The sequence below is a fragment of the Podarcis pityusensis genome (genome assembly GCF_964106645.2).
Source record: "Podarcis pityusensis genome assembly, chromosome: 12".
Taxonomy (NCBI): Eukaryota; Metazoa; Chordata; class Lepidosauria; order Squamata; family Lacertidae; genus Podarcis; species Podarcis pityusensis.
In genome coordinates, this window is record NC_138037.1 from 28,572,687 (window position 1) to 28,600,589 (window position 27,903).

At 43.1% G+C, this 27,903-nt stretch overlaps 1 protein-coding gene and 2 long non-coding RNA genes across 4 annotated transcripts in view; all 3 read left to right on the forward strand.

The window, feature by feature from the left end:
* Window positions 1-18: 18 nt before the first annotated feature.
* The window catches only part of DYNC1I1 (dynein cytoplasmic 1 intermediate chain 1), a 253,297-nt gene continuing 225,412 nt past the window's right edge, over window positions 19-27,903 (forward strand). The window contains exons 1-2 of one of the 2 annotated variants that reach the window (XM_080974757.1): window positions 3,108-3,139; window positions 9,389-9,515. In XM_080974757.1, the coding sequence (XP_080830883.1) occupies window positions 9,513-9,515 (3 nt within the window). In that variant the 5' untranslated portion in view covers window positions 3,108-3,139; window positions 9,389-9,512. Of the gene's footprint in view, window positions 42-3,107; window positions 3,140-9,388; window positions 9,516-27,903 lie in introns of those variants that run through there. The other variant, XM_080974760.1, reaches the window with a different exon arrangement.
* Window positions 15,554-18,170, forward strand: LOC308459615. The gene is made up of 3 exons (XR_013978225.1): window positions 15,554-17,518; window positions 17,555-17,648; window positions 17,733-18,170. It is a non-coding gene; the product is annotated as an uncharacterized lncRNA (long non-coding RNA).
* Window positions 24,221-26,743, forward strand: LOC308459583. Its single transcript, XR_013978183.1, has 2 exons — window positions 24,221-25,357; window positions 26,448-26,743. It is a non-coding gene; the product is annotated as an uncharacterized lncRNA (long non-coding RNA).

A 27,903-nucleotide genomic window follows, 5' to 3' on the forward strand; every position in this document is an offset into this window, starting at 1 on the left:
CCCGAGCTGGCTCTTCCCACAGCCACCTCCCCCCTTTCCAGGTATCTCGCGTGCGTGTGTGGCGACCTTTAGCCCTTCGCCGCTTAGAAGGCTCGGCTGCTGTGGGAGGAAAGGGAGAGGGGCGTGGCGGAGGAGGTGGCACAGGGAAAGTGGGTGTGTCTTTCTCTCTCTCGACCCACTTGCCCTTGTTTACGCGGTTGGGGGATGGAAGGACACGGTGTCATCCTCCCTCGTCCAAGTCCCGAGCCTTAGTTCTCTCCCCCCCGCCCCCCTCCTGCCGTTGGAGAAACCGTCAAATGACCGGCGCGAGACTGAGCCGTTGGAGTTGGGAGGGCGGGGGGAGAAGAGAGAATGGAGCGCGGCCAGACCCGCTCGTCATTGGCGGGTCGTTTTACCAGAAAGGGCCAATGGGAAGGCTGTATCCGTACTGTGGGCGCTTTGACTTCGGGCGGGCCTCGGGCGATAAACAGCTCGGCCCGATTCCTGAGGGAGGAGGCGGGATGTGCCGGTTTTTCCAAGAAGCAGGAGAACACCCGGCGCGGGGGCGCTTCAAGGGACGGGAAACGAGGCCGAGGGGGTGGGGGCAGGGCCGGATTTAGGTTTGATGAGGCCTTAAGCTACTGAAGGTAATGGGGCCCTTTATATGTCCAGCTGTCCTTTCTCAACAATTTGTCGCTGTTTTTTGTGCTGAATACTGTATATGCTTTATGGTAATTGATGGACCTAACAGGTATCTAAAGCCATTTGCACATGCAAAATGCCGGCACCCTATATATAGAAATGAGCAAACCAGTGATATTTTAGGGAGCAGGCTAGCAGGCGGGGCCCATTGCTTACATCCCAGGAGCCTACACAACACAAAACGCTGTTGCTGTATGTAGGTTTTATTTTACTTGTTTTTTATCTTATATTTGGAAATGTACACCCAGTTTTTCCCCCTTTAATTTTTTGGGGGGGCCCTAAGCTATAGCTTGTTTAGCTTATATGTGGGGGAGCGTGTGGCGGCGGCTGCACATTGTGAGAGAAATGTGCTCGCTCCCTGAAAAGAGAAGAAGTGCCCTTCTGAAAAATTATCCTCCCCCACCCTAGCAAAACATCCTAAATATAAACCATCCCGTTTTAGCACACAAATCAAGATGTGCTCCTTCCAATGGTTTCACGGACTTGAGGCTGGAAGGGGGTTGTTTTCTGGCGCTGCAATCGGTTAGTTGTCACGATAGCATGATTGCAATATCTTCACATTCTTTTGAGGGGAGTTGGTGTTCAAGAAGCGCTGGGAAAGTGAGGCTTTTAAAAGAATGGTAAACGTGGAATTAGGCAGCGTTCGAACCATGGAGGTGGGGTTTTTTCCCCCCCAAAGGGTAGCGTCATTCCTTTTTTATATACTTTTTTTTACTTTTATATACCAGCATTTCTCCATGATGTGCAAGGAGAGGCCACACGTGGTTCCTCCCTTCCCTGTTTTATCCAACAACAACCCTGTGAGGTAGGTTAGGCTAAGAGACAGTGACTGGCTCAAGGTTGCCCAGTGAGCTTAATGAGTGAGTGGGGATTTGAACTCTCATTCCATAAGTGCCAAAGGAGCCAACTTCTAGGGGCTGTGGGGGCTTCATAAAGTAGATGGGCATTTCCATTCAAATGGTGTGTGTGCACTGTGTTGATTATGCGGGGTGGCCACTCTTTTCTTCCCAACCCTATACAGTACTGCATATAACACCAGTGTCTAACAACAAATGTAACTGAAGAACCTGAAGAGACAGTGCATGTGCTTTTGAAAACAAGGGGAAATTATTATTTTTTTAAAGAAGAAAAGGAGTGTGTGGCAGCCCCCAGTATTTAAAGAGCCCCCACCCCTATTACATATAAGAACCAGAACATAAACCTATGAAACTAGAAAAGAGCAAAAAATATCAATGTTTGGTCTAGATCCTAGGTACTGCACCCTCACTAAAGGAGACTGTATGGATGATTCACTAAATGATTGTAGGATGGTGTGTATACCTGAGCTTATGGCCTCAAATTCTCTTTATCTTATATGCTGCTTTATTACAAAAATGACGACTAGACTACTGATCCTAAAATGAATAGTTAGTTGCTCAACCACCCCTTCCAGAACCACCTCTCTCAACTGACTCTCAACTGCCTCACATTCAAACTCCCTTTCAAATCCTCATCCAATCCTCACTCACCACCAGAATTCCACACTCTCCCTTTCCCCCTCCCTCCTTGACATTCCCATAATAATTCTGATACAATTACCTTAATAACCCTATTACATTCAATATTTTATACATGATGCTCCCTATAATCATACTGTTAGAAGCACTTGAGCTTTCCATTCCTGGTTCCTAGGAAATGGGAGTGAGCAAACTGCAAGTTCTTTATCCCTGTTCTAAAAACCAATTGTCTTCCCCCAAATGATCCTGGGAATTGTAGTTTGTTAGGGGTTCTGGGGATTGTAGGTCTGTGAAAGGAAAGCCACAATGGCATGAATCATTTCGGGGGAAGTCATGTGCTTTAAAGGTGCATTGGATGCTCTTTAAAATATAGCATCATAGAATTGTAGAGTTGGAAGGGACCATGAGGGTCATCTAGTCCAACCCCTGCAATGCAGGAATCTCAACTAGATGATCCATGACCGATGGCCATCCAAGCGCTGCTTAAAAACCTCCAAGGAAGGAGAGTCACTTCTTCAGGCCCTAAGGGCTTCTAGAGCAGGAGAAAGCAAGCTTGCTCCATCCTCCATGTGACAGCCCTTTAGACTTTAGTTATTGAAAGGACTGCATGGTGTGGATCTCATATCAGTGTTATGAGAGTGTAAGCAACAGATTTCTCTCTCCCCTTTCTCCACACCATGCAGAATTACAATGGTAACCAGAAGCCTGGAGTTTGGAGCCCAGCCAGGGCTGGCTGTGGGCAGGATCCTTGCATTGCCGGGGGTTGTACTAGATGACCCTTGGGATCCCTTCCAACTTTGCCATGCTCTGATTATATCAAGCAGCTAAAGGAACAAAAAGATGCTTCTGAAACATTTGGGAATCATAGGAACACTCTCCCCATCAGTGGCTTCCAGCAAGAGCTTGCATCTTCCTTAGAAGAGAGGCAGGTCAGAACAAGGGGGGGAAGGCTCAGAGTTCAGGTAGGTAGAAATGCCAGTTGAGTGCCCTATACTATAGGAATGCTTCCTTCCCGTGTCCCCCACCCTCATGCGCCAGACTGGAGCTAGCATGGCTGGGAGCCAGGTGCCTGCTCATTCCTCCATTTTCTTTGCAGGGAGGGAGACTTTCCCCAACATATACTTTGTTCTGGCCAAATCCCTGGAGTGACGTAACGACCCTCGGGTACTGGGGCAGAGGGAAGGAAGGGGTCCTTGAGAAACACATTTGGGGAGTCTGTGGCTTCCAGCAAGTGCTTTTCAGAAGCATTGCTCCCTCCCAACAGGGGAGGCTGAGCATAGCCATCACAGCTAGTTGCCTTTGATAGGCCTCTCCTCCATGCAATTGTCTAGCCCTCTTTGAAAGCCATCCCATCCAAGATGCTCTTGTGATGCATCTGATTCTCCTATGCTTCCTTGCCCCCGCAAGGAGATGTCTATTGTTAGATCCTTTGGTTAACATCTATCTGGGCTGGAAAATATTAAGAATCAGAGGACTGGTGAGCTTCCCTTGAAGCACAACTGATCAAAGACAGGCAGATCTGTTAGCACCTTGATAAAGATGCTCAGACGACAAAGGATGCTATCATACCCCGCAAGCATCTCAGAAAAAGCTCCCAAGCTGATGGAGAAGAGAGCAGTTAAGTGGTCAGTGGGGCTCCAGGTTGCCGTTTCTGGATCCCACCACAGCCCTTCCAAGTTGCCCAAGAAATCAATATCATGGCAGTATTTTCCTTGCACCTCCTCCCCATGATCCCACGTTGGGCCTTCTCAGACATATGCTGTGTCCGAACCAGCAGATCCCATCAAACCAAGTAATCGAGGACCCAGTCAGAAAAGGAGTGTGCACAGTCATACTACAAATAAGTAAAATAACTAAACAGGCACTAGAAGTCACCCCAGAACTGGCCCTACTGAACACCTTCCAATATAACTGCCCACTCAGAATAGAAAGAGCTCATAACCCACCGACAGCATACAATTCAATATGGCTAACTTAACCCGACAACCCCCCTCACCCACGCACAAACAAATCCCACTGTGGCCAGCCAAAGATGATCAACCACACCCTAGGCCACCCCAACCTCTTTCACTATCAAGGAAACATAACAAACGAATAGAAAGAGAACTTCCCCAAGTGATGCTGACAGAAAAACCCCAAGCATACATTAAATAAAAGAACAAGCTTTTCTACCCCAGTCCCTCTCTCCTGTCCCGTCCCCCGTCCAGGGCCGGATTTAGATGAAGAAAGACCCTAGGCTACTTCACTTGTGAGGCCCCTCCCAATCCCTCACTCTCACGACTAGAAGAAAATGGAAGAGTGTTATAAACAAAATTGAGTGAAGCCAAGTATGATGGTGGGTATTTAAAATTCTGCAATTCACAATTTCTCCTCTAAAGGACATCAGAAAACTTCATCAAAATTTGTTTATCTAAGTTTGTCACTTTCAATGTAAAGAATGCTCAGTGTGGACAACCTCTCTTGAGACATTGTGGCCCTTAATTCATTTTTAATTCTTTTGAGTCTTGAAAAACTCCTCTCTCCGAGCAGTTAGTGACCATAAAGCTAAGAAATATTGCTTCCACATTAGGAAAGGCCATCTGAATTTTTCCCTTGTATATAATTTGATAAAGGTCTGTATGAGACAGAGAATGCTCTACTGTAAGCCTATGGCTTTTCTCACGCACAAGTGAAAGTGCAAAAGTTCATCAATAAGTTACAGGTCAGTATCTTCTGGGTGTGCTTTCATCAACAGTTCAACTCCTTGCTGAATTTCTTGCTTAGATGCTATCAGAAAAGCAATAATGGAACAACAAATGTGCAACATCACTGTACGCAGTACTTCTTTTTAAATTGGCTTCGAGTGCATCTTAGGATGCACTTGAAGGATAAAATAATTTTATCCTAAACTTATCTCTTGAAGAAAGTGCATCTAAGGCATCAGGTGCACTTCTGTCATTTTTTTTGCTGTTCCCTCACTCTTTGTCACCTTGTTTTGTAGTTAACATTTGGCTTTTGCTTGTTTCTCAAGCTCATCAAAATCTTCTCTTTAAAAAATCCAGAAGTGAACTGTACAAACTTGCACAAGAACTCAATAACAGGTCTGATTTCTGAAGGGCTTTGCTGACCTTGTGAAAATGACCTAGCACACGGATTTATATCTCTTAAGATTCTGCAGATTTTGGCTGTGAACTAGGGCCCCACAATTTTTTTTCAAGTTGGGCCCTACAGTTTCAAATTGGGCCCCACTGGCTGGCCCTGAGTCTCATCGTTGCTGGGCCCGAGTTGCCCTGCTCTTGGATGAAGTCTTGGGTTTGCAATTTTGGGAGAGGGGAGACTGCCCGCTGGGGGGCTGGGGAGGCCCCCTCGATTTAGAGGCTTCAGTCTACTTAGACTATACATAAATCCGGCACTGGGGGCAGGGTTTACCAAGGCCCCCACAATATTTTATTCAAGTTGGCACCCCTGGTAGGTCCATCTGAGTCCTACAGTTTAATCTCTACACCATGTTGGCTCTCCAACACTTCACCAAATAGGGAGCAAGCTGAAGAGTTCCCCAGGAGTTTTATTCAGGCTGGATATTAAAGCAAACAAACAGAGGAGGGGCATGGATTAAAAAAAATAAACCCTGAATATACACTCTGTTGTTTCTCTTCCGCTGTTTTTTCTGTAACACACGAATCCACTTGGAATATGCACGTTATTTGAAAAAAACCACCCATGTAGTCCGCAGGGATGCAGTGGCACCCTTGAAATCTTCATCTGACTTCTACAAAGCGTCTGAACACACACACAAATTCACATCCTGATCATGAGATGGCAAGGGTGATTACGATACGATATGATACGATATGATACGATATGATATCTTTATTGTCATTGTCCCTTGCGGAACAATGAAATTGAAAACTACATAAAACTACATAAAAACTACATAAAACTACCACAAAACTACATAAAACTACATAAAAACTACATAAAACTACTACAAAACTACATAAAACATTCAAAAACCCCTAAAAACTCTAAAACCCCATTTTAAAACACACTATACTACAGAAACTCCTTATGCTGAGTTTAGAACCAGAATTGCATTAGTGTAGAAACTGTTTTTCAGGCGGCTAGTCCTGGCCTTTATAACCCTATACCTTCTTCCAGAAGGCAGAAGCTGAAAGAGATCATTTCCGGGGTGCGTACTATCATGTGCTATCTCTGCCGCTTTCTTATGGCACCTGGCAGCATAGATTTGATATACGGTGGGAAGAGTGCACCCAATAATTCTCTCTGCAGTCTTTACAACCCTGGATAGCATTGTTTTTTCCGTGGCCGTGCAGCTCCCAAACCACACGCACAGACCATAAGTTAGTATGCTCTCCACAGTGCAATGGTAGAATGCCATCAACAGGTCCTTTGAGAGATTGTTTTCCCGGAGGATTCTCAGAAAATATAACCTCTGCTGTGCTCTCTTCACCAGGTCTTTGCTGTTCTCTCCCCAGGTTAGGTCGTCTCTCAACTCCATTCCCAGAAATCGAAAAACAGAGACCTGTTCCACGCACTTCCCCTCAATAATAAGTGGCTGAATATTCAATTTACATTTCCTAAAGCCCACAATGATCTCTTTTGTTTTCTTTAAGTTAAGCAGTAAGTTGTTTTTCCTGCACCACTCCCCCAACTGCTCAACTTCCTTCCTATAGGCCGTCTCCCCCTCTCCAGCCGTAATTAAACCAACCACCGTTGTATCATCTGCAAACTTAATGATCTTATTAGTGGGGTATTTGGGGGCACAGTCAGCTGTATAGAGCGTGTATAAAAGTGGGCTCCACACGCACCCCTGAGGCATCCCGTATTCGTGATGAGATCCGCAGAGACGTGGGAACCCAACCTGACCCTTTGGGAACAGTTTGATAGAAAGTCTAATATCCACCTGCACAAACATGGTGGAAGTCCCAGGTCTAATAATTTGGGCACCAATCTATGCAGAAGAATAGTATTAAATGCAGAACTAAAGTCTACAAATAACAGTCTCACGTAGTTCCCTTGCTTCTCCAAATGAGTCAGGACAGCATGTAAAGCCATTGCCACAGCATCCTCTGTGGATCTCTTTGCCTTGTACGCAAACTGGTAAGGGTCAAGTCCCACTGGCAGACAAGATAAGATGCGCTTCCTCACCAGTTTTTCGAAACATTTCATTATAATGGGTGTCAGCGCCACAGGGCGAAAATCATTCAGACTGTCTATCTTTGATGTTTTTGGCAGGGGTATAATGGTAGCAGATTTCAGACAGGGTGGAACAGTGGCTTGGGCCAGAGACTGGTTAAAAATCTTCGTAAAGATTCCTGCCAGTTGGTCCGAACAATCTCTTAGCACCCTGCCAGCCACCCCATCCGGGCCCATAGCCTTCCTCATGTTTACCTCCTTTAATATTCGCCTCACTTCTCCCTCTTCCACCCTGGCAGCATTTCCTGTAGGTAGTGATGCCAATAGCTCTGGCATCCCTGTTGGAGTCACTGTTGGTGTCACCTCAAATCGGGCAAAGAAGGTATTCAACTCTCCCACCAAGGAAGCAGTACTCTGTACCACTGATGAATTCCTTGATTTATAACCAGTCAGATGTTGGACTCCCTGCCACATTTGTCTAGTATCATGATTTCTCAGATGGTCCTCAATTTTTCCTCTGTACTCCGCTTTTGCTTTCCTGATACCTCTCTTCAAGTTCGCTCTTTCTATGCCATACAATACCCGGTCCCCAGTTCTAAAAGCAGAATTTCTGGCCTTCAATAATCTCCTAACCTCTCCTGTCATCCAGGGCTTCCTATTCGGATACAACTTAACATACTTTTCCCTGGTGACATTTGCTGTGCAGAGTCTAATATAATCCAGGACCGTTGATGTATAAGTTTCTAGATCTTGATGGTCGAAGATATTCCAGTCGGTCTCCTGGAAACAGTCCTGCAGTTGCTGAGAGGCTCCCTCAGGCCACACCGTAACCATCCGTGTTTGTATCTGGCCTTGTTTCCTGAGGGGTGTGTATACTGGTGTCAGAAGCAGGGACACATGATCTGAACCACCGAGGTGCGCCAAGGTCTTGACCTCATATGCCCGTCTAATGTTCGTATACACCTTGTCAAGAGTATTTTCTCCCCTTGTTGCACACTCAATGTGCTGATGGAATTTTGGGAGTACTGCCCTCACATCTGTGTGATTGAAGTCCCCCGCAATAATGTGCACAGCCTCCGGGTATCTGCTCAATTTAGCATTGATGTTTTCATGCATACTGCTCATGGCCCTGCATGCATTTGCAGTTGGTGCTATGTACACCGCTGTTAACACCACTGTTGTAAATTCCCGGGGAAGATAGAAAGGTCTGCATTTAATTGTCAGAAATTCCACATCCGGAGAACAATAGGTATCCAACTTGACAGAGTCCGTGCACCAGTTTTGATTTACAAAAATACACACACCCCACCTTGTTTCTTGCCAGAATCCTGTGTCCTGTCCCACCGGTACGTTGTAAAACCTTGTAATTCAACAGCTGTGTCTGGAATAGCTGAATTTAACCATGTCTCTGTGAGTATCAGCACACAACAATCCTGGATGTCTTCCTCCACTCCTCCACGAAGCCTCCATTCGTCAAGTTTATTTGCCAATGATCTCACATTAGCGTAAAAGATACTTGGAAGAGGTAGTTTGCATCGCTGTTTCCTTATCTTCCTTTTGTCTCTCTTGAAAAGCACATGTAAAACAATCACTCTTTTCCACTTCCTCTTTCAGCTCTATGTCCTTTTCAGTATTAATTATGCTGTTCTCTTGCAAAAGCAATATGTGTGTGCGCATGTGCTTTATCACTTCTTGTATCTTTGTGGGATAGTATGAGGGAGAGGGGTAAGAAGTGACCATTGAACTAGCACACACAGCAGTTCCTCAAAAATCCATGTGCCAGTGGGCATAAAACTGGTTAGCAACCCCTGATTTATATCATGGAGTGAAGAGGTTTTGCAGACCTGCACCACAATCCTGTAAGCCAGGGGTTGCCAACCCAGCACCTGCGGGTGCAAAGGCTTAATGGATTGTATTCCAGGATAGGCTATGTATCCTGAATGGCATGCTGGAGAAGCTTTAGCTGGGAACTTTGGGTGGCAGCCAGTAGTTTGGTTTCTCTCTAGACATGTCCTTTAGTAGGTCAGTCATGGTTACCTACTTTGACTTCTTAATCTGTTTCTTCACTCTCCCAGGTGAACATTGCAGTTTTAAGTGGCTGGTGTAAATCCTATAGGAGTTTGTCCTTGTCTGAAGGTCTGCAGAAAATGTGGCTACGTTTGATGTTTAGTTGACAATAGATCATGTGATACGCTCTTCATGGTAAATATAGTAGTTTGTTGGTATCTGGCATAATAAGACAGTGTTTATATGCCAATTGAATAGTTGCACAGTGGTGTTCAGAAAGTGAACCTGCTGTGTAGACTTGTGAAGAATCAGTTTGATGATGAGGTGGAAGTTGCTCCAATTCTAGCTGTATTTCTCAAGGTCCCACCCCTCATACTGGTTTCCCTATCCTTTCTTTATGTATCCAGCTAGTCTGAATGCTAATGCCTCTTCTCTGCAAGGCCATTGGGGTTGGGTTTTTTTGTTTTGCTCTGCTTCCTTGCAGAGGGCAACCCTCCCCTGCATGAGGTTCAAAATACTCCCATCCTGATGCCCAAAAGTCAGCAGAAAAACTGGAGTTTTTCCAGGCCCTAGTACCACCTGAGATATTTGTACATATAATATACTGTATATCAAGCACTGAATTCCCTCTGAATAAAGGCAAAGAAAAATCATAGAACACACCAGTAAGCCAATTACTAAAGGAGCTGATCCTTTCAGCAAGGAATAATAATAATAATAGTAATAGTAATAATAGTAATAATAATAATTTATTATTTATACCCCGCCCATCTGGCTGGGTTTCCCCGGCCACTCTGGGCGGCTTCCAACCGAATATGAAAAACAACAAAGCATCAAACATTAAAAACTTCCCTAAACAGGGCCGCCTTCAGTTCTCTTTTAAAAGTAAAATAGTTGCTTATTGCCTTGACATCTGCTGGGAGGGCGTTCCACAGGGCAGGCACCACTACCAAGAAGGCCCTCTGCCTGAGCTCCTAATCAAATTAATTTGTGAATAAAGGCCAAGTGTAATGCAAGTTTTGGTATTACAGCTGCAGTCCTAAGAACACTTGCTTGCTGATTTACATATATGCTCACCAAATATTACACAGGCTGCCCAAGATGGCAGCTTAGTATTGTAAATGGGTCATTTAGATATACAAAACAGGTTGGTGGCAACAGGTTCTTTTAACTTTCCAGATTTTTCTTTGAAATAGTAAATGGAATTAAATTGGGGGAAAATATGGACTGGCATTTTCATGCCAATGGTGTTGTGTGTACTTCCTGCACAATTAGCACACATCCCACAATAATCACCCATCTGTAAGCACCCACAGATAAAAATAAGGGCATACAGGTTAACTGTACTTTCCCATAGTAAGAATCATCAAGCAAGTCAGTTCCCTACCCCTGTTACATAAGGCTACAGCCTCTTCTTGTGAGCTGTGTGCTGCATTCATTTACAATGCACAAGAAACAATATTTTATAGAGAGCTTGGAAAAGAAGATGAACACTGCAGAATGACAACCTGAGACATTCACACTCGCAGAATTTTTAACAAGGCATTCACAAAAGGGGAAAGAAGTGTCAGTGATTGATTAAAGTCAAGAAATGAGAAATGTTATTGGTAAATAAAAGGTACTGTAAAGGTAAATGACCCCTGGACAGTTAAGTCCAGGCAAAGGCGATTATAGGGACGCGGGTGGCTCAGTGGTCCTGGTAAATAGGGGCAGCTGGAAGAACATAAGGGCTTAAGTACCATTAAGCTGTGTTCTTAGAAAATAGCTGTAAGTTCAAAAGGCAAGTGGTTGAACTTAATAAAACTGCATGCTTATTAAATGCATGGGCAAGGGTTGCCATAATGGCATTTTTTCTCAGAGTTCTCTGCTGGCTTTATCACTAACCAGCCTTATATTGCTAGACCTATTTGTTTCGCTGTGCTTGTTTTTCCACTGACTCCTAACATTTTCTGAATTTACTCTCCCCCTTTTGAATCCTCAGACAGCTGTTGAAGCTCTGTCTCCCTAGCAGCAGTGTTGACAAAAACAAAAGTCACTAAGGCTGAAATCCTATACCCACCTGGCACTAAATCCCATTGAGCTTAATAGGTAAACATGCTGTAGCAGTGCAATCCTATACCTATCTGCTCAGAATCAAGTCCCATTGAATTTACATGGGCAAAGGATTGCAGCCTTAATCAAGAGATTTAACAAACCATTAAAATTTAAAAATAAGTTAACATTAGCTGCTTTTTTTGACATGATTATATTGGCAGAGAAAGCTGTTTGGATTAGCTTGGTTAAAGTTTATTCAATCTGCCTGCAGGGTATGGGCTGCTGTTCTGCAAATGGGTATAAACATCGGGGTGGCAACAGGGTTGGAGTTGTTTTTCAGAAATGTCCTTCCTTGTAATGGTCAATCAAAACTTGGAAAGGAATCATAAAGAAAGAAAGAATCTGTAGATTTGCTAATCCTGTTTTGCTGACTTTGATCATAGCCATTTTGCCCTCAGAACATTCCAACAGGAGTTACATATTTAATTTTTCCAAGCCATGAAGCTGTTCAGTAACCCTCACCTCCCTGCAAAATATTCTATACAGACTTTAAAATACAGTGAAATGAAAAGAACAACTAGAGCTGTTGGCTGTTAATCCAGCTTTCCCCTATTGATAACCTATAATGCACAATTAAACAGCTTTGTCAGCTTGCTGGACGCGGAAGACATTTTATCTCAATGTGAAGTTTAGTAGGGGAAAGTTCACGGAGCTGTGAACAAAGACTTTCCATTCGGTGTGTGGCAGCACTGAGATACTTTGCATTGCCTCCACGGCTCAAGTTTAGTGGGGGAAAGGTCATTTCTAGCGGCAGAGGCACTGAACAACATCCTCCCTGCTTCTCATATTTCGTAGAAGTCAGAGTACAGTATTTGGATCACTTCCCCACTGCACTAAGCCTAGATGGTAAGAAATGTGTCTGCATCCAGAATAAACTTGCAGTAACAAACATTCATCTTCTGTAAACAGGAGGCAGCCTTCTACATTTTTCTCTGGTTGTGGAACAGTTTACTTGACCCATTTGGAACACCCACAAACCTCTTTTTTAATACCCAATGTACCTGCATTTTAAATTTAAATATTTTTACCAGAGGTTCAAATGGAGGGAAAAAGTTATTAAAATCATTTTCCATGCACAGCCTACATGGTCCCTTGCCTGTCCATATGGCAAATGTCAGGTACAATGAGCTGTGTATGGGCTGAAGACTGATGCAAGCATGACCACCTTGTGAATTGTTCAGTCTGGTGAGAAGGCCTCACCTCCTCTGAGTTAGCCAGGCTGATGTGGCTTTGGAGTTTAGCAAGACTGGCACTAGTAGTGTGGCTGAACTTTATTTTTATTTCTATTTTTGGCCCCTTAATTTTGATTTTGCCCTGTTGTGTATAGTCTGGATTATTTCACTGAAGTACTGACAAAGGGATCTTTATTGTATTGTTTTTTTCTTATTTGACAGTATTGTTAGGTTATGTTAATAAGCTTTTCATGCTTTTTCAAGCATTGTTTATTTGGGTAATAAGCTGGAGGTTTTTTTCCTTAAGTGATTCATAAATTTTACAAAACAAATAAATAAATTACCTTTCTAGAAGCTTCTAAGATTGTTGTTTGCTCTAGTAAAATGTTTGGCCCAATGCAAGACATGATATTCTCTATCTTTCTCCCTCTCTATCATATTTTGATGGAGAGAGCATCACCTAGCAAAGGCTTCTAGCATGCTTGACTATACTTAAATAAGTATAATGCACCAAGAAAACTGGAACAGTCAGATAATGTCAGTCCTTCGCAGTCAGTTGACATTTCAAATGATGCACCTAAAGACCTTAAAGTAGAGGAGATTCTCAGAGAACACAACAAGATTATATAGGACAAGCACCAATTCACTCTTGCTGAGTAACAGTTCATTTTGATTTCATAACCTGTGAAGTGGTATGTTAAAAATAATGAACTGTAAGGAAACTCATGAAGAGTGTGATTATCAAAGCTTACTGCATCTGACCTTTGTTTGCTGACTTTTATTGTAAGGCAGTCAAGACAGATAATTTATATCATCCCTTTCCTGTACTTTTTAATGACCTTAGATTTAATTTTTTTAAAAATTGGATGCATCAAACAAAAAGTTAGGCAGCCAAAGAAAATGAAGGCATCCTTATGTATTAGAACTTCTCAAGGTTGTTATTTATAAACAGTGTCTTAAAAGTTAAGCACATTTCCTAGCAGGGAAACATGACTCCTTGCCCTTATCCAGACATGCGTCATACCTGTTTTTGTGCATCCATTATGTCTCACTCTTTTTAAATAAAACTTCCTCTTTATGGCTGCTTTTCAGAAATATTGAGTGCAATGTTTACCAACTGGTGCTGAGCAATGCATTTTCATTTGGCTGGCTCTGGCTGCGTGGGAATCCTATTGAGAAGACTGGCGGCATATGTCTATCAGCAAGGACCAGTTGACTGCTCCTGCTGATACAAACATAAAGAACAAGGATAGATTTTTTTTTCCAGGTCACAACCTGAAAACTGAATTATAGAATAAATTTCTATAATTTAAATATAGCAGGGAAGGCTGTAACCAGATGATGTGGACACTTGCTCACTGTGCTATCCATCTGGTAACAGTTGATGGGCAACTCCAAGGCCCCTCCTTCTCTTCTTAGGGTTCTTTATGTTTAAATCAAACTTGGTTTGGACTTTCCTTCAAATAAAGGACTCCTTTAAACAGAGGATACATGACCATCCTAAGTCAGGTGTGTAGGAGAGATCCAAATCAGGAGTCAGGGGCCCAATCTGGGTTGAATCCCCTGTACCTACTATTTACAGTACAGTAGTACCTCGGTTTTTGAACGTCTCGGAAGTCGAACGTTTCAGTTTTTGAACGCTGAAAACCCAGAAGTAACTGCTTCAGTTTTCGAACGCTTTTCAGAAGTTGAACATGCCACGTGGCTTTCGTATTGAGTTTTCCGCATAATGCCTGTAGGAGTTGGTAGCAGTCATTCACTTACATGGAAGAAAGTAAAAGGGAAACCTAAAGGCAACATTGTCTGGTAACTTGTCCTTTCATGACCCTAATGTCTGGGGATGTGAACACATCCTCTCCCCTTGTGTCTCACTGATTGAAACCCATTTCTTGTGTCCCATGTTTTAAATAGGAAACTCTGAGAACCAAACCAATCTCTAGTTGCATTGCCTTCCCATAGGTTCCATTTCTTGGTGTAGTGGAATCTGGGAGAGTGGGATGGAAAATTAGAAACTCGTGTAATATACTTGCAATCTGTCTACCTGGTGGGTGTGGTATTTCTAGGAGGAGGATTCATGTGCTCAATGGGATCCTGACCATGTCAACTCTGCACAAAGACACATTGCACTCCTTGCTGGACCCATGTCATTGTAGAGCAGGCCACTCAGTGTCGTGGATGGAGATAAGCTTGTGGAGCCTAGCTTTTGCCCTTACCACAACAGTGTCCCCTTTACTTTTTCCTGTATGAGTGAATAGCAAATTTTGATCAGAGAATGGAAATGAGAGCACTTGAGGACATCACCGATGTGGGGGCTATGCCATGGAGGCTGTGTACATAGTAACTTCTACTCTGGCTCTAGTGTGTTATCATCACTGATTTTTGAATCCTTGTATGCACAACACCATACAACATCATATGCGGGTGGCAGGTGGCGCTGTGGGTAAAACCTCAGTGCCTAGGACTTGCCGATCGTATGGTCGGCGGTTCGAATCCCCACGGCGGGGTGAGCGCCCGTCGTTCGGTCCCAGCTCCTGCCCACCTAGCAGTTCGAAAGCACTCTTAAGTGCAAGTAGATAAATAGGTACCGCTTTATAGCAGGAAGGTAAACGGCGTTTCCGTGTGCTGCGCTGGTGCTGGCTCGCCAGCTGCAGCTTCGTCACGCTGGCCACATGACCTGGAAGTGTCTTCGGACGGCGCCGGCTCACGGCCTCTAGAGCGAGATGAGCACGCAACCCTAGAGTCGGACACGACTGGCCCGTACGGGCAGGGGTACCTTTACCTTTAACTTTTTATGCACAACATCAGCCATGATGCGTAGCTATTCTGTAGTTTATTGAGAAATACTTCTGCTTGATGTTTCAAACCAAAAGAAAATCTTAAGCCACAGTCACTTCACAGTTGAGCTGTGGGTCTACGTTTGAGACAGCCACTGCACATGTACAGATAACAGTGCATGCATAGGTGAATGAGAGTTTTGGTGGGGTTGCAGGGGCAGGAAAACTGAACAGGGAATGTACTTTGGGTGATGAAAGCACCCCAACTTCCTCTCTAGTGTGTACAACAATGTCCACGTGTGACTTGAAATGCAACTGGTGTGGGTGAGAACAACCTCGCTGCATTTTCAGCTCCTAATGTGTACATAGCCAGAGTATCCCACTTGTTCCCATCTGCATAGAGCCACATGGGTTCTGTTTTTTGTTTACACTGAAATGTGATTGAATGCTGAGAAACTGAAAATACAATGTAGGTAGATTTTAAAATATCTAGCTATTCGGTGTTTAGACCTTGTCATGGCTCCAATTAATTCCTGGTCCCAGCTCGACTAATTATGGAACAAATTAACTTTCCACTTTAAAACCTTTCACATTTATTCAGTTCTCATTTTAATCCCTTACTGTTCTAAGTGAGACTGTCCAGAATTTTCCATCTCTGATTATAAGTCTTCTGTTAATCTCCACTTTACATTTATTAATGGAAGTTTAGACCCATTTGTTTTAGTACATTCTGAACCCATTAGATGTTCAAGTGTCCTTTCAACTAATCTGGGAAGAACCTTATGCTAGACCTAGTAGACGTCAGTGAGTTGATTATTATGGTGCTTACAGGCTAATATTAGACCACTTGCACTCAGCTGCTTGATTGGAGGTTTTAAAAAATAGTGAGTCATGCCATTTGACAGACCTTGTCTGCACGTAGTACTTTTCCTGCATGAGGGAGCCATGTGGCAATAGGGTAAATCAAAAGGCCATGTTAAGAAAAGAAGAGTTTAGTATTAGGTAGGTGACTTTTTTAAAGGACACATATTATTTTAATCAAACGGAGTTATAAATTCCAACATGAAGGCAGGGCATGTGTTCCACCATGTGGAGTCTTACAATCCAACATTTAGCAATGTGCATGTGATGAGAAAGCAGTTCATTTGAGAGGTAAAATGTAAGCATTTCCCCCTCCAGTTGATGCAAAATATTATAAAAATGACAAATCCACATTGCAGTAATACCAGGAAAAGGAAAAGGTATCTGATGAAACTGGTAGATGGGGTCAAGTCTGCTTGTTTGTGGAAATGGAAGCCGGGAGTAATTTAGCAAACGTAACAACCAGAATTTTTTAAAAAAATATGAAACCACAAGGTTCTTTCTGTTAATATCTCCAGGAGACAAAGAACCTGAAATTATTGAAGCTTTTAGATTTTCCATTGTAAAGGAAGTATCACTGATATACATGGGCTTGGGTCTGTCAATATAGTGTTACTCAGATTGGCCAAAGGTTGCAAATTTTCCAGGATAGGCAGAAATTGCTGCCATAGTGTACTTTGCTTTTTAAAGCGTTAGCGACTTTCAAAGGACAGTTTAGTGCTGCTATATCTGCTGACGCCACCAGTCTGGACATGAAATGGTATTGGTTATGAAAATTATTGCTGCTGTGTAGGCGACAGTAGCAACTTTGCAAATACCGATGATTCCTGTATTTGAAAAGATTACACATTTGTAATCCACAGCAGTTTGAGCACCCATTAAATATGAGTCAGGAGACTCATTCGCTTTATCACTGGCTTAAAGAGAGAGGAAGTGACACCGCAGCATGTAAGCCTTGAAATAACAATTTAACTCAGCTATTTCCAATTCCCTCTTTTATCTTTCCCCCTTTTTGTTCATAGTGTGTGTTGAATATTAAAAATAACTCATTTATTTGCAGAGATTAATTTTGCAGCCAAATTATATCCATTAAACATTAGTGACAGCAAAGGTTAATGCAGCAGCAATCAGAATGTGCAAATGGAAAATATAAGCTGCTTCCTGTGGCAGTAATGAGGATACACAAGAAAGCTGAGTGCACACCTCACTTTTGTTAACCCCTCTTGTGTGTTCTGCATGGATTGTTCCTCATCTGCAGGATGCTGCATGCACAACTCCAGGGTTGCCAGACCTCCAGGTCCAGCCTGAAGTCTCCAGGTTTGGTCCCCTCCAGGTGGCAGGTGGAAGGCTTGAAGCTCTAGGTGGTCAAGAGTGCCTTTAATAAAATATATATTATTAAGACTGTGAGTGCAGCTTACAAGCTGGTTGTGAGCTGCTTTGAGACTCCTTAGGGTAGTGATAAAGCGGGATATCAAATCCAAATAAAGCGGGATAACAAATACAAGCTTCAGCCTGGTAGGAGCTGGCTACAAATTATAGCATAGACATGTCCTCTATTTGATATTTTAAGTAGTGGTCATCAGATCTGCTTGGGGTTCATTGCATGATTGGAGTGATAAATATTGAACGTATGTCCCTATAGTAATGATGAATGAATCAATCAATTTATTTCGGTCACTGACCAGAATGCAAACATATACAACAACAGAGAGCATATAAATATGAATAGATTAAAAGTAAGCTCTACGACCTGATACACAATAAATAATTCAGATATAAAACAGCTAAAATATATAAAATAAAACCTTGACCGCAAATTTAAAATATATTAAGACATTGGCTGTTAGGTTCATTCAGAGCTTATCTCTTTAATTTTATAGCAGCAGCAGCAGCAGCAGCACAGAATTTAGCCACTTTTAAGGTAATATCTGGTTCCCTGTCTTCAATTAAGTATTTTAAGTAGTAATCATCAGTTCTGCTTGGGATAATATCATGGCATTGTTCCAGAAGCTTGCTGTTGCATCATGATGGTGGCACAACACCTCTGTCAGTGTCACCTTGCATCTCTGACTATTGTAATAAGCAGTTAATATAGGATTATTTTATTTTATTTTTTGCTGAAAGGAAGCATAGAAGTGTAGTTTTGCTTTACACACAGTGCAGCTGTAGCTACATTTCATCAAGCTGATATCTATTCAGTTGCAACTATATACATATACAGGATCAGGTGCCTGTCTGATAGCACACAAAGCATTAGTAAATAAGTATCACGATGAGTTTCATTCTGTGTTCTATTTTTAACCTTTCACGGCCATAGCAAAGGGAAACAGGTGTGAAAACAACTACTGCTTAGGCAGCTCATCTTCATTCAAGCAGGATAAGTGTAAACAGATATGCCATCCATTAGGGGAAAACCTAATAAAGCCAAATGGCATGAAATCACAAGTATGAGCTCAAGCAGACCAAAATCTAACTCCTTGGGGAGCCTTGTCAGCAATATCCCGTTTCACCTCAAATAGGTGTTATTAAGAATGTGCTTTGGGGAGCCACAGAAAAGCAGTATGTAGTGTTAAGTTATGGCAATGCTTCCTGAAGAAAGAGAGAACAGTGTAACAGATTGAAACAAACAGATGTTCCAGACCTGGAGGCAAAGAATAATGGCAGAATTTTATGCTCGCAATTTGCAAAGACGCTGAGTGGAATGTACTGTTTCTGACCTATGAAGTTTCTTGTCAGGGAGGGTTCTTCCTAGGCCCGTGTGTGTGGTCCCAGTGCTGTGCTCCTGCCTCACTGTCCTATTCTGCCTAGGTCAGGGGTAACAAATGTGGTGCCTCCAGATGTTGTTGGACTCCAACTTCCATCAGCCACAGGCAGCATGGCCAGTGGTTAGGGATGATGGGAATTGTAGCCCAACATCTGGAGAGCACCCCGTTGACTGCCCATGACCTACACACTGGTTCCAGTGCAGTGAATTAACATTTTTGTTATGCTATCCATCTATCCACAAACTTCCAAGTTTGCTGAAATATTTACTGAGAACAATACATCTTCAGAACTTATACCTCTCCCCATAAGACAATGACTTTGTCACAATTTGAGATTTTTCCTAAATAATTTTCATAAAGAAATTTTATAGAGGAATTAGGACTAGTCTGACACACTTGGCCATCAAGTGCTGCTGCTGCTACTAGGCCAACAATTGTCAGGTGACGCAAGGAGCCAATAGGATTCTACCTGGCCTATGGAGAACCTTTAAAATATTATAGGATCTGTGACAGAGTACTGCCATAGTTAACTTAATGGATAATTTGTGTCAAAGAATTACAGACAACTCCCAATTTACCCCGCCCCATTCTGCCCCTTTTTGTGATGTTCCTGTGACTTCTTGGGTCACTTATGGGTTTAGCGTGATGTGTGTGTGTGTTTGTGTGTGGTTGCACTCATATCGGACTCACCTAAAATAATTGCTTCCTGTAATCTTAAAAAACCCAGCAAACTTCAGTGTCTAAACATTAAATATATCCCTGCAGGTATCAGACTGGGACAAGAGTTCCCCCAGGGATGCCCTACTATTAGGCAGAGTGAGGTGGTGGCCTTAAGTGGTAGCAGTAAGTTGTAGATAGAAGTGGCCACCTCCCTGATGACTGGGCTTTCCCATTCTCCTGAGCCAGTGGCAATATTGGTTGTTATTGGCCTGGACTGGTCTGATTTGCCTAATAATATATGCTAAATATGTGTACCTACTTAGATGCAGCAGCTTTGGTTCAGAATACAAACTTTCCTCCAAAGAGTGATACCATTTTAACAAAAATGTAATCCAAATAATTTCCAGTGTGACAAACAAGCAGATCTTGGATTCATGTGGCCCTTTGTGTGTGTGTGTGTGTGTGTGTTTTTGGGGGGAATCCCCGGCTGATTTTTGCAGACTCTCTGTTTTTCCTCTCAGCTGTTTCCTTTCAAACATGTTTAAAATAGCTGACTTGGGCAGTGTTTGGTTTGGAAAGAAATGTTTCTGTGACACTAGAGTCTCTAGTGGCCATGTTTGCACAGTGCACCTTATTTTGTCTCGGCTTCTTGTGATACACTATACAGTGGTACCTCGGGTTAAGTACTTAATTCGTTCTGGAGGTCCGTTCTTAACCTGAAACTGTTTTAACCTGAAGCACCACTTTAGCTAATGGGGCCTCCTGCTGCTGCCGCACCTCCGGAGCCCAATTTTTGTTCTCATCCTGAAGCAAAGTTCTTAACCTGAAGCAATATTTCTGGGTTAGCGAAGTCTGTAACCTGAAGCGTATGTAACCCGAGGTACCACTGTATTTTAGAGTGAAGAAAATGAAAGAAAAGGAGGCCCATATGACTAGTAGCGATTATGAGCAGGGTTGTCCGCCCAAGGGCCACATCAGCACCATACATTTAAAGCACTGTTATACCCCATTAAAAATCATGACTTCCCCCAAAGAATCCTGAGAATTGAAGTTTTTTAAGGCCGCTGAGAGTTGTTAGGCAACCCCCTATTAAGACAGCTACAATTCCCAGAATTCCCTAGGAAGGGAGATTGATGGTCAAACCACTCTGGGAATTGCAGTTATGTTGAGAGAATATGGAGTCTTCTTACAACTCTCCTCCCCCTTAACAAACTACATTCCCCAGGATTCTTTGGAGGAAGCCATGACTGTTTATAGTTGTATGCCACTGGTTTAAATGCATGGTGCAGATGGGACCCAAGTCCAGATTAAACAAAAGAAAAAGAACCCTGAGAAGGGAGGGCAAGAGAAGTCTTGAAGTTGCCCATCAACAGCACTTGGACAGGGCACTGTTCACAATTCTCCCCACTATGGGGAGGTATAATGTATTACTTTTAAATCATAGTCATCCTATATCAATGTGCATCTCACATGGCAGAGTGCGGTTGAGTTCATGTCCAGCTTACTGGTTTCCCACAGGCTGGAAGGACAAACAGAGGACTGCACACTGCAGCATTTAGTGTGAGAACAGAACCCTAGACTAGGTGGGCCACTGGCCTGATCCACGCACTACCACCACATGAGGTGGCTCAGGGAAGTCCTGGAAGTTGGCGGCGGAGAAAAAAAGGAGTCCAGAGAGGAGCAGGCAGTGGCAGCAGCGGTCCTGATCTTTCCAGGCAGCACACGGGTGACAAGCATAGGAGTCAGTGAGTGGCACACTCTTCATGGGTCCAGGTCTGTCACCTCTCTGCAGCCCATCACCTGAGGTAATGAGCCTAATGGGTGGACCAGCCCTGATGCTGAAATCAGATTTGGCTGACTGGTCAGTTTTTTGTACATGGAATGAGAGGAGGCACCATCTTGTCATTCACCTGAGGTAGTGAAATGTCTTGGGATGGCCCTGAAATGAGTCTTGTTTCTCTCCTAAACTTTGGAGTGCTGTGAAGATGAAGTACTTTATGGAAGGAAATATGAGAAGGAAGTAAGCAAAATGCCTTGCCATGACCCCCCCCCCCTTGTTATGGCTGGTGTGTGTGTGCGTGTGCATTTGTGGTACATTACTAAGAATTCATGGGAGGGAGGGAAAATTATCCAATAGTCTCTTCTGATAAATTTCAGCTTGCTTAATGTTGAACAAAACACATTGGTTAGCTCATATTGGTGAACGAAGGAAACAGTAGGCCAAGGGAGAACTGGCAGGAGCAAGGGCTAGGCCTATATTATTCAAATAACAATATTGAATAAAAATAATATTAAACAATATTAAAACTAGATCAACAGGTGCACCCAGAACTCTCCACCCTACATGTAGATTGTAAAAATTGTGTGTGTGGGAGGGGGATTTTCCTGAATATTTTTGTGGGATAGGGTAGGAGAGGAAAACAAAAATTACAGGCATAGAATAACAGATGGAGGGAAGGAGCAACCTCCAAGTCATTTGGAGAGAATTGGCTTTGAAGATGGGACACCCAGGTTCAAATTTCAACCCCCTTTCCACATTGTGATTCGCAGCAGCTGCAGCTTTCGGTCAGCTTGTGCTGAGTGCTAACTTCCAGTTATGTCAGTACACAGGGAGGTGGTTTTGTGTGTTCATGCAGTGCAGTGTATACAGCAGTGGTGGAAAACCTCTGGCCTGCAGGCCTAATGAGGCCACTAGATCTCACTGTTTGGCCTGCTGGGCTGTTTTGATCAAGTCACACATCTGATGTCATATTTGCTGTCAGGTGTGGGGCATGAAGACGTAGCTTTGCTGGGCTGTGCCCTTGCAAGCACTGTCGATCAGATGATTACAGCAGCTCTTGCAAAGGCACTGGCTGCTGTCCTTCTGAGCACCCATCTTTTCCATTCTAGTTTCAGAAAAATTGCAGATAAGTCAACAAACCTCTTCCTTGCTCTGGGCCTTTGTGAGTATGGGATTCTGGCTTAGAAGAGCAAACCTCTTACAACTTGATTTCCGAGCTGAGTCTGGTAATCAGGGCAAGCAGCTGGAAAGCGATGGAAGAACAGCACTGATGGAAGAACAATGGTATAAGGACAACACTGGGTCTCTATTCAGATAATCAAGCAGGACTAAATGTTGCAGTGTGGAGTCCTCTGTTCAGTGTTCCAGCCAGCCATGCCCTCTTCTGCAATACTTCATTCCATCCTCTTCCATGAAAAATTTGAAGGCCGAGGATAAAAGATTGAACAATTATCTAGGTTTAGCCCCATTTTTTCCCATTTTCTTCAGGCCTTCACATCCCTATCTCCTACCCAGGTTTCTGCCCAATCCCCCTCCCAGCATTCTGTGGGCTGTTTCAGAGAGTCCCTCCCTTAGGTTTTTGTACTTTAGGAAACTTAATGCTCCCCCGAACCTGCTGATATCTCTCTCTTGTGCTTGGATGGTGCTAGTTTGGCTGCATATGCAACAACATTCACCTCAGAAATAAAGGGAATAACTTGGAGATATTGTGATAGCATGTTTGCATTCAATGCAGCTCAGACCCCCACTGACGTCAATGAGATCACACTATCAACCTGTGTTTTTAGCCTGCTTACGTCTGAGAGCTAGTGACTGACTTGAGTCCTCAGGTTTCAGAGCTGACAAGACTGACAACGTGCTTGATGTCCCCAGTGGTGAAAAGGTCATAGATCACACACCCCACTTTAAATGCTGTCCTTTTCCATATTCATATTACGTATAGTAACTGGTGCTTTTTCTCCTTCCTAACCTATCACAGTTTATATGTGAAAGGTCATAGACAGCATAGATGTTACAGATGAACTGCCAGAACATGATACTTGGCTAATGTAAGGGATGTCCTTCATGTTGCCTTCCAAATGTGCCAAGTGCTGTCTGTGCAAATAAAGACAGCATCTCAGTCTGGGATTAAATGATCGGGTACATGCAAGTTTCAAGGAACATGCCACGAATCTGAAAATCACTAACTTGGCAAGTAAAGAATTGGATGTCCGTGGCTGTTTGTTGAACTAACGTCACAAGGTGTTGGTAGAGTGACAAGTTTAGAGCTCCCTGGCAGGGCTCTCAAATCACAGGCCTGTGGCAGGGTATTTCAAGGGAAGAGAGGAAAGAGGGATTCTGGGCTGTACTTAAATGTGCAGTGTTAATTCACTGCGGCTATAAAATGGCCACTCAATCTTCAGGAATAATGCTGCCAACTTATATTTGTGTAGAGCAATGTCTATGGTTTTTCTTAATGGTAAATATATTATTTTAGTTGTATTTTATGTTTTAATCCTGTATACGAGCCACATTGGGAGAGCATGCCCAGAAAAATAGCATAAAAATACTGAAGACTGATTAAATAGTGAATGATGGCTTTGATTGAAATGCTTCTCCCTTTGTGCCTGCTTATTGCCCCAAAAGGAAAGCTTCTGTTGGTGTTAGCAGAAACTTTCCTCCCAGAGCGAATAAGTGGCACAGTTTGTAACCCTGGAGTCAGATTCCTTGTCTTCAGGAGGTGAGGACAAAGACTCTGAAGCAGAAGGGGAAGGACATGCAGGACCACCACCAGAAGCATATCCACCAGGTGAGTCATTAGCGGCTGTGCCACAGGCTAAGGATGTAATGTTGCCGTTCTCAGATTTAGTGGACTCTCATGGCGAAGACCCGGTTAGACCAGAGGTTCCCCTGATCAGTTACAGTAGAAGAATTCTAGAGAAGGCTGGGCACTTTGAAGTGAAGCTGCATCTTGCAGCACAGGTGGTGCTAGTAATCAGGCTGTCGCTGCTTTTGCTCCTATAGAAGGGTTCCGTTTCAGCTTGTTTCTTGTTGGAACAACCAGCCTTACCTTGTCCTTGCCTGAGATCGGTGCTTGCCATATCAAGCACATGATGCTGCACTTCAGATTGGGACTGCTATACAGCAAAGGGCTAAAGCCTTACCCCTTGCCATGGAACTGCTCCCTCCCCCCTGCACTGGCTGCTATTTAATTTTTAAAAATAACACAAGGGTTAACAAAATGATTAACACCATGTCTAGTTTGGCCTTCAGTGACAACTGACCTCAATGAACCCTGAGTATAAGAGAATATCTTTCTGATCAGGATTCAGGTGGAGGTATCCATGGCCCAGTCAGGGCTGGGCAAAGGTATTTTGCTGCCTGAGGCAAACAAGCTGCCCATGTACAAAAGCACTTTGACACTGGCAACAGATAGTTTACGCCCAGTGTAGCTGAGCACAGCAGGCTAGCCCACAGGGTGCAAGGCAGGCCACACAGCACACTCTGCCCCTCAGAATCTGCCACCTGCCTAATGGTAGGGCTGGCCCTGGCCCAAGTCACTTCCCATCCCCATTATCAAAAGTCAGTCAAATCCATGCTTTAAAACCCCCACAAAAACATTTTATGCTGTCTTTGAAATATCTGCATGGCTGTGACAGGTTTCAGGAGGTAATTGATTCCCTCTGTACATCTCTCCCACACTACCATTAAACACATTTAGATCCACCCATTGGCTTGTTGTTGTCGTAGATGCCTGTGTGGTGCAGTGGTGGAGATAATGACATGGTGCATGGCTCATTGTCTTCTTTAGCTTCCAGCCAAGCAAGCTGTGGCCAGTTGGGTTATATATAGAAACAATTAAGATGCCAGATTCTTTCAGCCACTGGATGTAAGAAAACAGATCCTATCTCACACCACTGAAAAATACTGGTACTTCAGTGAAAAAATACAGGTGCTTTCTTCACCAGACCCCAAACCTTTCCTTCAAGGAGATAATAGTAATATATATATATACACACACACACACACACACACACACACACACACAGTAGTGCTAGGCTTTGACACTATCTTTTTGACCTAGTCAACTCAACCAAATATTATTTTACTGTGTTAGTTTCATCCAACAAACTTGCTTTCGAATGGGTCACTGCCGACACTTTGCTTGCATGTTACCTGATGTGCCTGCTCTATGGTTGCTCTAACAACCTGGTGGATAGCATGTCAATTCTTATTTGGCTAAGAACAAATGATAAATACTATACAGAGATCCACATTTAGTTGCCACTGCTCAGTAATTATCTATAAACAAATCACGAGAGAGTGCTGTGTGAGAGCCTCATGGTGGTATATAGCTGTGAACTTGAATTCTACCATTTATTAACTTCTAACAGCAGAAAAGTTGCTGCCTATTCTTAGTAGAAGCAAATTCCATATCCTGCAATATTAAGTAACCTCTACAGCACTAAAACACGTATTGAGCCTGCAAAAGCAAGGAAGGAGGTCTTTTACTGTAGTGTAGGGGTTAACATATATTTCCAGCAGATTGCATCCTATGTACCATGCTAGTAGCAACCTTCATGTCCACATGGGGCAGGCATCGTCAGAGTGGTAAGCCACCCTAACCAAGTATGTTGAAGATATAGGCATGCTACCTCTGTCCATTGCCCATAGGATAATATATCCACAGCACATCTCCTTGGGCAGCTTTCTCCTTTACTTGTTCTTCCTCTTCCTTGATCATCAGGGGTTTGTTCCTCTTTTACACACCATGTGAAAGGAAGAAGTAGACCATACCCACAATTAAGCCCCTGTGGTTCTCTTAAGCAACCGCTCTGTTTGTACTGTTTGCATGGTATACTGTAAAAGTCCACACATGCAGTGCAAATTGTGTATGGGGATTTCAGCAGGAAGAACATTGACAAATGATAGCACATGCGCAGTCTCTTGACTTTGAGTCAGGACTAGACAGATGCACTCTCTTCCCTGTAGACTTGATGAACAGTGACAATATATATGTACCTGTGCTTTTGTATGTTTAGGACAAAGAACAATGAAGGGAAAATGAAAAGATATGCATAATGAAGCCAGAAGGTTTAAGTGGGTATTTACAAGACTAAGCAGAGATTTATGAAAAATAAGCATTTCCTTTTGAGTGACTGCTGGCTATGATTTTTTACAAGAAAGATGAATGATTCATGACAGAACAAGAACATGTACAATCATGGCCTAATAATTGTGTGCACAGTCTATTTGCATTTACAGGACCACATTAAGTTAATGGGTTCTAAAGCTGATTCTTCAAATGATTAAGAATAAAGATTTGTTTTCTGCTTGATGCCAATGCTAGTATTAATTTAGTTGCAAAGCCACTGTACTGCATAGAAGTAGTTAAAGGGAATTTCATATTGTTATGACCTTGCCATTCTGTTGTACCAAGTGAAGGGAGAGAGCTTGTATAGCATACATTGATGCTGAACAACAAATGTATCTTTGATGGCCACTGATGTTAATCTCTTTCTGAAACACATTGTAGAAGGCACCTTGGTGCCATATATACTTTCAAGGTGAAGGCTGAAAGAATTGTATGTTGTGAATTTGGTTCCAGATTTAATCCCCGGCCAACTGATCCAAATGTCTGTGCTTATTTTGTGTCACAAATGCTGCCACCTACAAGGATTCACCAGTTGGGGTCTTAAAACCCATTATTGTCTTCTTAATATTATTAATAGATAACATTATCTTCTAAACATCAGAAAGGACCTGGTCATTTACAGCTTTCAACTTGTTACAATAGTGTAGTGAATTGTTACACTGCCATCTAGTGACAGAAGATTCCAGGATGTCAGATGCCTACTATTTTATACTCTACTACTGCTTGTTGAGAATAAGGGTTAGTAAGGTATAAGGCAATGCAAACAAAAACTGCATACCAGTGAGAGAGTAGACATTATTGGACTACAGCTCCCATCATCCCTGACTATTGGTCATGCTGGTTGAGGCTGATAGTCTAACAACCTTCTGGAAGACATTATATTGGCTCCCCCTGCACTGGGCCAACTATCTCACAGCCTCAGCCCCACTCCCAATAACTGGCCTACCTTAGAGGGAGAAGGATCCAGCTGGTGAAGAGGCACAGTCTCAGATTGCTTGGGGAAAACTTTGCAGAGGAGTTGGACTTAGGCAGCTGTGGGGAGTCAGGGACCTTCAGTCTTAGCAACTGCTTCATGGGGGGGATGAGTCGCTGTGCTCATGACACTCCTGTGCAGATCTTGTTTTTGTTAATAAACTCCAAATTACTGCTGGTTTGCTCCTGTCACCTATTATACAAAGTTATAATATACATCCATTACTCCTCCCAATTTTGTGGAAACAGAAGTATGGGTGTTTAGGGAACATACTTATTAGGGCTCTGAGAGGCAAGAGTGAAATAATATTTATACAGTGCATTTCAAATGTTTGAAGCATTTCGTATATACTATGTGTGATGCTTACAGG